The sequence below is a fragment of the Pygoscelis adeliae genome, unplaced genomic scaffold (assembly GCF_000699105.1).
Source record: "Pygoscelis adeliae isolate BGI_AS28 unplaced genomic scaffold, ASM69910v1 Scaffold155, whole genome shotgun sequence".
In the NCBI taxonomy this organism is placed as follows: Eukaryota; Metazoa; Chordata; class Aves; order Sphenisciformes; family Spheniscidae; genus Pygoscelis; species Pygoscelis adeliae.
In genome coordinates this window covers 6,139,178-6,149,905 of record NW_008824932.1, presented here as the reverse complement: position 1 = coordinate 6,149,905, position 10,728 = coordinate 6,139,178, and the positions used below count along the sequence as shown (strand labels likewise).

Genomic DNA, 10,728 nt, shown 5'->3' with positions numbered 1-10,728 from the left:
ATACAAGTCCACTTAGAAGATATCTTTGTGTACTTTCTTTGAAACGTCATCATACTTTCCTGTGTTTATTCTTCTATTATCCTTATTTAAATGGAACCAAAGCTGCCATGAACCCAAAATTCCTCAAGGGGTTCATAGCATTCACCGATGATAGAATAAGTGGACTGTATTATTACTTCAATCAATACTGTATTATCATTTCAATTGTAGTTTTATTGTACCCAAGCTATAGTTTCTTTTAAAATATTCAAGAAGACGAAGTAAGTAAACAAACCGTGTACCATATTTGCACATAGAATGAAGTTGAGGATCACTAACCTTTGTCCTGACTTAATTTTTTAATACTTCATAGAGATGAACGTACATGACTAATTGGAAATGCAGATACAGTACAACAGAGCCCTATCATATAAAATGCATCTTGTAGACATACACCCTCTTTGACATTTTTTAAATTTAAGCTCAGTTAAAATTAATCACATTTTCACAAAATAATAGTAATATTGTGGTGATGTCTTTCAGAAGCCTATTCTCCCGATTCTTAGCAAACTGCGAAGCCGTAAGGCTCACCATAACCCTTCGGCGTGGCAGGATGAGGGAGGCAGAAAGGCCAGTACTTCTTTCTCCAGTAACCCGCTCCAGGCACCTCTCTGCTACGGGCCCCCTGTGCCGGGCCAAGGGACACTGCGACGAAGCTTGCCTGGGGCCAGATGCTGGCACCTAGGGGGATCACCGAGACGGGACACGTGAAGGTTAGATGTTGTATTTAAGGCATGGGGATGACAGGGAATCCCACAAACCGGCCCTATCCCTGTTTATACGTAGGGACTGCCTCAGGGATATATATGGAAGCAAGAATCTATTTACCTACTCCTCCCAAAATCAAAGTATTTATGGGGAGTTGCTCTGTCGGTTGTTGTCCAGGCATTATTCCAGGATGAGGAGGAAGACTCTGTCTAAATCTCCTCTTCTTCTGCTGAGAAGAATGATATTTCTAGAAGACAGGAGTTGCAGACCCACCAGGAGGTGGACACTTATATACAGGATTTCTTTAAGCTAGGCTGTTTCATGAGAACAATTTTCTTTAGACAAATGCACCTGAATAGCTCAACCAGGCCACTGACACTGGAATTTATGCAGTTTGGAAGACTGGCTATTGTGAGTTCCACTCAATCTTTATTAAATGTCTCAGAGATATCATAAATCTGGAATACTTTCCACACAAGCACTCAGACTTAACGGTTATTATGGTAACTACAAAACTGAATATGGAAAGGAAAAGAGGTTCAAACTCCTGAATATGTTTTGTAACCGTTGAGTTACAGAAAAGCACGCCAGAACTCAACTGTACTTCAGCACACCCAAGTTCATGAAACGCTTCCCACCTTCACTTCAGAATACACTAAATTACAGTTATTTTGTTTATAAACACATTACTTTTTGTTAAAAAATGCAATATATGGTTTCTGCAGCAAAAATTCCTTCTACAGAGTACACTGTGAACCTACATATTTATTTTGCCCAGAATGATTCTGACTCAAAAACAGCACTGTAAAATAGTTCAGTGACTAGTTTCCTGTAATGCTAAGTAGAAGGGTTTTGGTTGGTCATATTTTTTTCCTTTTTTCTTTCTCTATATGTTAGAAGTCTATTGTGGCAAAAGTATTTTGGGTCTTTCACATTAAGTTTGTATTATTGCAAATACTAGTTTTTCTTTTCTGTGTTACTTTTCCCTCTTTTGCATATATTGACACGTGTTTAGGTGAAGAAATTTGATCATAGTAAATGACAGTAGTTTGAGTGTAGACGTTTCCCCATTTAATGCATCTATATTTTCTCCAGTATATAGTTTTGGATTTGTTTTCTCTTTTGCACAACTGTCACTCAGAGTATAACTTCTGGAGTTACATTTTGTATATTTTTTACTTCACTTCCTTCTGAGCCAAGGAAAGGTGGATTTTCCAAAAGTTTAGCGCTTTCATTGCAAAACTGTTCTTTTCTATCATGTGGACCTGGACTTTTGAATAGATGTTTCTTCTGGTGCATTCCCAGAGCAGCTGCCGTCTTGCAAATTTTGGGGCACTGAAAGCAAGCGTATCCTTTTCCATTATGCTCACGTACATGTCTTTGCTCGTGGTTCCTTTTGGTAGAAAGATACAAGAAGCTCTGAAAGCAGAACTGACAGTGGTAGCGTTTTTCTCCAGTATGAATTCTTTCATGTATTTTGAGTGTTTCATTTAAAGTGAACGCCTTATTACAGTATTGGCAGACAAATTCTTTGACACCCAGGTGAATACGTTCGTGTTTCTGTAGATTTCCAGGAACTGAGAAACTTTTACCACAGGTTTTGCAAGTGTAGGGCTTTTCCCCAGTGTGACACCTCATATGCATTTTTAAAGTGGATGGACTTTGAAATTGTTTTTGGCATAAGTCACAAATGTAAGGCTTTGAAGTAGCTACATGCCAGTGTACGTGTTCTTGAATTTCTGCAGTAGAAGATTGATCTCTTTCACAGAGCTCACAATGAAGATTAGGCATTTCTGCGTTCTCTTCTTGACTGATCGCCTTTTCCTCAGGAGCATTCCTGAGTGCATACTCTCGACTGCATGTGTTGTGGCTTTCCATAATGGTGTTCTTGCTTCCGTGCTTTTTCCTCCATTTGGTCTTTTTCATTTTTCTTAGCTGTTTGGATTTCTTTTTTGGTTTGTAATTGTAATAGGGTCTCCAGGGTTTATCACTGGAGTCCTGGTCACTTACGTCATCACACATTTCCGTCAGCTCCAGGCATTCTGAGCTGTAGAGCCTCGTCGGGCTTCTTTCTTTTATCTCCATTTCTGATTCCTCAATTAGATTGTCCTGTTTGGACTCGTGTTTCGATTTTCGGCCCCTTTTACAAAACAGCTTAGATCCCAATATATGTCTTTTTACAATAGCCTCATTACCAATTTTTACTGTTATCTGACAAAGAGGCGCAACATTGCTGTCAGTAGATGTTCCAGGTAAGGCAGGCTTTGCAATGTACGTTTCAGTTTTACTCGATTCTTGGACAGTATTTGTTGTTTTGCTAGATGAACCTCCAGATCCTGCGACGTGCTGCGTATCCTCAGTTGCTTCTGCTCTGTTGTACAGCAGTGTTTTCTTTTTCTCCTTAATAGTTTTTGATTTTGTAATGCACTTCCCATAATTATCTGACCCATATTTGCTATCATCAGTTACAGGCTGACTAGGTAGATTATTTGAAGATTCTGTCTTACTGTTTTCTACAGAAGTGACTGTTTTACTGTGCATTATTACTGATGAAACTCTGCTACTGTGCATTATAACAGAGGGTGCAGAACTGCTGTAACTGATGACGGAGGTTGAATTTTCATTCACATTAGTTAAAGACACAACTGAGGAATCGCACTCCTGAGAACCAGAGTCACTTGCAGCAGTGGAAACTCTTTTTTCGGCTGTGAAAAAGTCCCTTTGCAGGTCAGAATTTAAGATACCTACTCCCCAAGAGGAAGATTTCTGAGTATTTGTGGAAGATGCTGTATCATTGCATGAAGAGGCATCTAAGGCCAGAGTTCTGTTGTTTGCTATTATATTACTTTGGAAATTCAGTGGTGGTAGCTCAGAGCTAAGAGAACTCGGAATGAAACAGTTGGTAGAAGCAGTTTCATTAACCTGGCTACTTGTTTGAACATTTTCATATGAAGAATTTCCGTAGGACTTATAAGGTAGTCGCCTGCATTTCATAGGTAAAAGTCGATAAAGTTTGTATGGGTACATACTTGGTTTTAAGCCTCCGTTGGCTGTCTTTTTATTTACTGAGAGACGATGGTCAATTGCGTGGAAAGACTTCTGATGATTTTTTAGTATATAGTAAGTCATAAAAGTCTCCAGACAGAAAATGCACTGATACCGTCTTTCTCCAGTGTGCCAGATCTCATGTCTGGTGCGATACTCAGCTAATGCGAATACCTTATTGCAGTAGTGACAAGGGTATGTTCTCCTCCATGAATGCACGTTTGCATGTCTTCGAAGGCTAGACAATGTTACATAACTACGCTTGCAAACGATGCACGTATACAGTATCTGCCCATCAACGACTTTAACCAAATGATCTGTTTCTGGTAAAGTGCAGTTTGCATTAGAAAAATCGGTGATGCTGTTTTCAGACAATAGAGGCTCTGCATTTGCATATGAACTTCCATTCCTTCCGTCCGTAGCAGTATAGTTATCTGCAAAATTTTGTTCGTTTCCATTGTGAACCGGTAAGCTACTCGATCTCATGCAGACTTGTTCATGACTTTCCAGTATATTTAGATTTGCAAACTGTTTGCTGCAGTATTTGCATATGAAAGTTTCCTGATGCTCTGAATGGAGCTGAAGATGAGTACTGAGTAACGCCCTGTCATTGAATGATTTTGCACAACAGTTACAGTTGTAAACAGGTGGAACAACAGTCGCCACGGATCCAGAGACATTCGCAGAATTGTTTTCCTCTTCTCTGGATAAACGGAAATCTCCTGCTTTATTTTGAGGTTTTGGAAAGGAAATAATTGTCTGATCAGTAACTGCTTCATGCTGGGCTTCTGTAGTGGTTACTGTAGAGGCCGGTACTTTTGCTAAAGCCACACCAGTACCCTGGGGCTTAAAGGCTGCTTTAGGAGCATTACATGCTTGTTTTCCCGGCTGAATGAGTGGTGTGGCTTGGAGATTTTCATAGTGGTCTTCACCCATCTTGTATGAAGGGCTGCTGTCCTGTTCAGGAAAAGGTGTTCCTTGAAAAGTATCCCCCCCAGAAGAAACTGCATAGGAATGTTCGGCCAGTGTACTGGCTGGCTCAGCATCTTTGCAGACATCGCTTCTGTCGAGGCTGATGGGTGCTTGTATTGTCTCAGATACCTTTTTAAAGCTTGCCCTCAAATCAAGTGGAGAAAACAAAGTGTTCTCAGTTTCAAAAATTGAGAATGCGTTTGTAATTCGTGGTCCATTTGTCACAGCGGAGTCTTCATGTCTCTTTTCATGTTTTTCCTCTTTGACAGCCCCTTTTTCATTAATACAGTATGCATAGGGGCAAGGGGAACTTGAAAAATTAACATCTGTAAGATCTTCTAGAAATGATATTCCCAGTTTTTTCCCTGCAGCTGCAAGGTCCGTTACAGTTTCTTGCCTCTTAACAACTACTGTGGAACTGTAGATGTAATTCAGTATTTCTGTAAACACTTCAGCTTTGAGATCATCTAACTCCAGTACGTGACCTGAAATACAGATAGTACGACTCCAAAAAATGTTTTTAAAGTAAAGGCTTGAAGCTGCCAGCACATTACTATGGGCTTTAAATTTGGTATCTTCCACAATTATGGTGACATCACATAAAATACCCCGAATGCGCTGTTCATTTAAAATAGAAAGTACAGTGTCACTGTGGAAATCGTCCTTGAGATCCTTTGAATGGGACATGACTGTCATCTACAAGGAAAAAAAAAAAGAATGTAAATATATTTAGAAGGCATTTTTCATTCATTTCAGTTACAGATCAAGTTTATAGTTCTATATTTTATATATTTTTTAAATTATTAACTTTTAAGATTTAAGAATAAATAAAATTTTCTTATAGCATTGCAGGTTGAAGTCATCTTAGGTTCACTTGTGCCAACAATACTGAAGGTAATCCATGTACAGAGCAAGGATGCAGGAACACCAGTAGCTCCTCAGCAGGAGGCAGAGGATCTTCTCTGTCCCCGAGGAGGTCTGTCACCCACCCCATGCCTTTCGTTGGGGACGGCAGCCGCCAGCTTTCTGTTGTGCCAGCGGGTGCATCTGCTCAGGTTCACACTGAAGGACTCACTGAACCCTTGAGGTAATTCCCCCAGCATGGGGCTGAGGTATTTGGAAGACGTTATAAGGAAGGCTGAATTGCCGTGGTTCTGTGGATACTGAGGACTTCGTTTTCTGAGGCTGTTTGTCAGACGATGGCTTTACAACGCAACTGCATTTGATCCCCTCATTAAGCTGATATTTAAAACAGGGACCAGAGATCCCATGCAATGAAGTTGCAGTTACAGGACAAGGCTTTATAAACAAATGAATGCACAAGCAACACAATTTTCTAAACAATAGCTGAGTACGTATAACGCTATTTAAAAAATAATATTCTGTTTACGTAAATAGTGATTAAATTTTATTAGTTTACACTTACTTTAAAATGACTGAAAATTTGTAATTAACTGAATTTATAAATTCAGTGAGTAAAGCAAGTAGAGAGTAATAGAACGTTTTTTCTTCAGTTATAGTTTAGATTTATAGTGTTCACACCTTATAATTTGATAGTGTGTTCTTAACTTCTACCAAGTAATAAGATTTAATTGCAATAGTAAATACCGTTAAATAACTGCCAATTTAGAATAATGAGGTTTAATGCTGACAAAAAATGTTTAGATTAGCCAGGCTGTTACTGTATGAATATACTGCTTTATTTAATTGAGAGGAAAGATGCAAAATATGAATGAAAAATAAGACTGAAAAAATAGATTAATTTGACAGTATGTATCTGGAGAAAATCTCTGACTTAACCAGATGATTTTTTGTTTTGTTCTGTTCAAGTTCAGATCTGTACCATATAATGACGTTTGTTCCTTTTTTTCTATCTTTGAGTAGCGTTTTCAACTACTACTGCCCATTTCTGACTTCAAGTCATGAAGAAATAGTTGTCCTACTGGCACTGACCAATCACTAAGACAGACCCTTTTCTTTCAACTTGTAGAATCACCTTAATGCACCTTAAAGAAAATGACCAACTACAGGTATTTTGGAAGGTAGGTTAAAATAGTACCACACTGTAGTGCTCCAATAAGTTAGGAATACCTTCTAAACATTCCATCTACTGCTCCAAACTTAAATGTTAAGCTTGAAAACTTTTATGATGAACCTTACCCTTAAATATTTACATTAAAAATGCCAATATATTTATTAAGATGGGTTTGATCCAAATGGTGAAATAAAGGTCTGACCCACATTCACTAAACAAACAGCAATGGCCATTTAGAACACATTGGCTCTCTCACCCAAGCTATTCGGAAGTAATCCTTTCTTGAAAATAGGGTCTTTATCACAAAGTAAGTAATATGGGACGTACACCCTTGCTCTAGCTAATCTAGTTACACTTCGGACACTTTATCACAAATCCACCAACTACTTCACTGCAAATGAAATTACACAAAAAACAATGACAACCTTACTGTGAAGACAAACACAATGAAAAAGATCATAATTCGGTACATTATGGTGAAGCTTGGAAGTAAAATTTGTACCTTGCAGCATGGCCACTGTTTCTACCAGGAAGGTATTGTCTATGCAAATGGCCAAAATTTCTAATACAGTTTAATGGCTGAGAATTTTCAATGCACAGAATTCAGAAAAATCAAAATCGTGATTCACAAAAAATACCTCTGATGCTTATATATGCCATGGATATCAAGACATGAATTCATCAGTATAACTGTGATAGAAATGTAGACGTATATTATTTTGATTATCCGGTCACTCACAGCAGTTGTAAATCTAGATGCATTGTTTTGTGCCTTTAAGTCTTAAAATCATAGTTTATCATGTGTTTATTACACTTATTTGACTTAAAATAAGAGATACTTATTCATTTGGAACGACAACCTGAAATTCACAGTAATTAGGTATGGTTACCTGCTTTGGTTCGGTATCTGAAAACCCTACATAATTGTAGATAGTTACTAGCATATCGAGTCTTCTACAGAAAGAATACTGACAAGAACACTTTTCTTCAAGCAAGCAGTCGCTATCCCATAATTGATTCTTTTTTCTCATTGTCAATGCCTGAGATTACATCTGACTTGCTCATGTGATGTGGTATCACAAACCAACTGTCAGACATCAAAAACATTTCACAACAGGAGCTATTGATAGAGTTATTTCCAGAGTATAGGAAATAAATGATGTCAACTCTACCTCCCAGTGAACTCCCCCATAGGAACTTGCCTGTGCTTTTTTCTGTTTCTTTATTGGAGACGGCTGGTTTTAGTTCAAAGACACATCATCTGACATGCCGTTTGCTAAATACATCAGACTGCTGCTTCTATACTAAGAGGCATTTATGAGCAAGGCCTGCAAACCCAAGTGTTCTTAGTAGAAGTCTTATTATTCAACTAGTTATTTCAAAATTTATCCTCCTAAGGAGAACAGTGCATATTTTCAGTTTCTACGTGCATGTACATAGATTGCCAGTTTTTGTAGTCCCGGATATTTTGGTACGCTCAGTAAAACACCAAACTAGATTCCTTGTGTAAAGATAGTAGAAACTATCATTTGCTATTTGGACATTGAATTTTTTTTGCTGTGTGCTAAACCATCTGCTATGTATCTCATTGGAAAGTTATACAGAAGAATTCCAGAGCAAACTGATTTTCAGAGCCAACACTTTTTGCTTCTCCGTCTCAACCTATGCATTCCCCAAATAGTCCATTTATTCATGTGTGTAATGATTCTCTATTGCCTTTTATTTTACCTGTCTTGCTTCTTGCATTTGTGAAAAATGTGTCTGAAGTGCTATAAAATCAGAATGTTCTACCTGGCACACACATAAATGGAATATTTTAGGAATATTTTACATTCCGTTTGCAGTTCATACTGCAAAAGGAAAACCTGCTCCTCAGTTTCCAAGGGTGCTCTAAGATACACAGAGACCAAGATGCACAGAGATCAAACTTTTCAGATGTATTATTATTATTAAATATTTTTGATTAAAACGTTGGAAAGTCCACTTGGAATGTTACTATTCTTCTGTATGATTTTTATTACAGAATTATGGAAGAAATTCTAGTATTATTTATAAATGTTGCCCAAAACATATGTAAATACCATTTGACCTATTAAAGGTCAACAAAACTCTTTGGCCTACTAAGCCATCCTTTTTTGACACAAATACGTGTGTTATTTTGATACTTTTTACTCTCAATCCAGACATAAATAATTTCTTAGCAATCTGAACATTACCTTTGTAGTACAACTTAATAGTCTTTGGTGCACCTATAGATAACTTTAGCTTCTGAACAGCAGAATTTTTGATTGGGAGTTACCTTACTATTTGCAGATTTTCTGCGAAAACAGTAACAGACTTGACCTGTCATTAAAAGTTGTTGAATCGCTTTGAGAAATAAGATGTAAATATTCATCTGAAACTTAAGTGTAATGGTCAGTAGGTAGATTAAACTATAACGTTACCTTTTCTAACATCAACAGAGTACCACTGCAGGACAATAGTCATAAGTGAAAATAAGTAATATTAAAAGTTAATGGAAAGATCAGAGATTGATGCATCCAAACACAAATTTGTCTACTTATGCCTCACAGATGACACTTCTAATTATAAATATTAGAGCAGCCAGCTCTACATGGACACTGCAGAGGGAAGAAGCTACTGTTAATTTTTATATTAATATTACTCTGAAGTAAACAAAGAGATCACAAGAAGTTTTACTGGCCGATGAATACCAAATATAACAAATACAAAATTTTTTACTACCAAAGAAGAACTGTTGCCATCTAGGAATAGTGTTTTTAACTTTTGCTAAACTTTTGAAATCCACTGCCAGGCAAGTGTACCCCATCACATATGAGAAGAGATTATTTTATTCCACTTCAGTTGCCTAATTTGAAAGACAAGCTAGTGGCATCAACAAAAAAACCATTAGGGCCAGTAGCTAGTACCCAGACAAAATAAAAAAAACAGGAAGATACTTGGTAAGCTGTAATTAACAGTTCTCTCTCCATTTTCTTATTCCATGCATTTCTACTGGGATTTTAAACATGACGCTATGGAAACAGGTTCACATAATTGTCTTATGTTCAGTTTCATTCCACTCTATTAACATACTTTGAAGGCTACCTCTGTTTTGTTTCTGGCCTGTTTCCCCAGCTAAGAGGGAACATTCATCCATATCTAACTCTCCTAAAGGGCACTGTTTTGTTCTAGAGCAGAAATGGGGCTAGGCATCACGAACAAACAAAGCAAAACGCAAACAAAAACAAGCACACCCCCCCACATCCCTTTGCCCACCTGTCCAACCATCACTTCTATGATGGTAGCTCAGTTTTTTAATGCAGTCACTGCACCAGCCCCACCTGGGCAGCATGGCTACGCAGGGCTGCCTCCACCAGGGTCCCTTCAGCCTCCTTACCACCTCAGGCACGCAGAGAAGTTTTAATGACGTCTAATTATGTTTAACAGCTTGCAGTGGCGTGTAGCTTAGTGCTCCAGTCTACGTAGCTACACATTATTTCTACAAGTACATTTGTATTTTTTCTCTTTCACACTCTTGCTGCTTGCATCCTTCCCTATTAATATACTTAAGTTTTCTATTTGTTACAGCCTCATAAGCATTGTAGACTTTAAAGCTTTTTTTTTTCCCAGCCTCGCACTGTTTCCTGTAACTTTTAATTCAGACAGCTGGGGGGGGGGAGGAATTTAGTGTAAGAATATTATGTCAGTATTAGCACATCTCCGAAGCCACCAGATGAGCCGTTCTTTCGGAGCTGTAATTCTTTCCTGTTATCCTAACTCCTTCTCTCACTTCCTACTTTACGCCTTCTATGATGGTTTCTCATCACGTGGAAAACAGCCTTGAAAACCTGATCAGTGCTCAGAGCAGGCTCACCCTTTTTATTAAGCGATGTGTCTCACTTCGAAAGCCAAAGCGAGCCCCGTCT

The 10,728-nt window shown here is 38.0% G+C and overlaps 1 protein-coding gene across 2 annotated transcripts in view; it reads right to left on the bottom strand.

Moving 5' to 3' along the window:
* Positions 1-1,161: 1,161 nt before the first annotated feature.
* Positions 1,162-10,728, bottom strand: part of ZBTB38 (zinc finger and BTB domain containing 38) — a 26,288-nt gene continuing 16,721 nt past the window's right edge. For both annotated transcript variants that reach the window (XM_009325084.1, XM_009325085.1), the window contains one exon: positions 1,162-5,460. In XM_009325084.1, the coding sequence (XP_009323359.1) occupies positions 1,885-5,460 (3,576 nt within the window). In that variant the 3' untranslated portion in view covers positions 1,162-1,884. The remainder of the gene's footprint in view (positions 5,461-10,728) is intronic.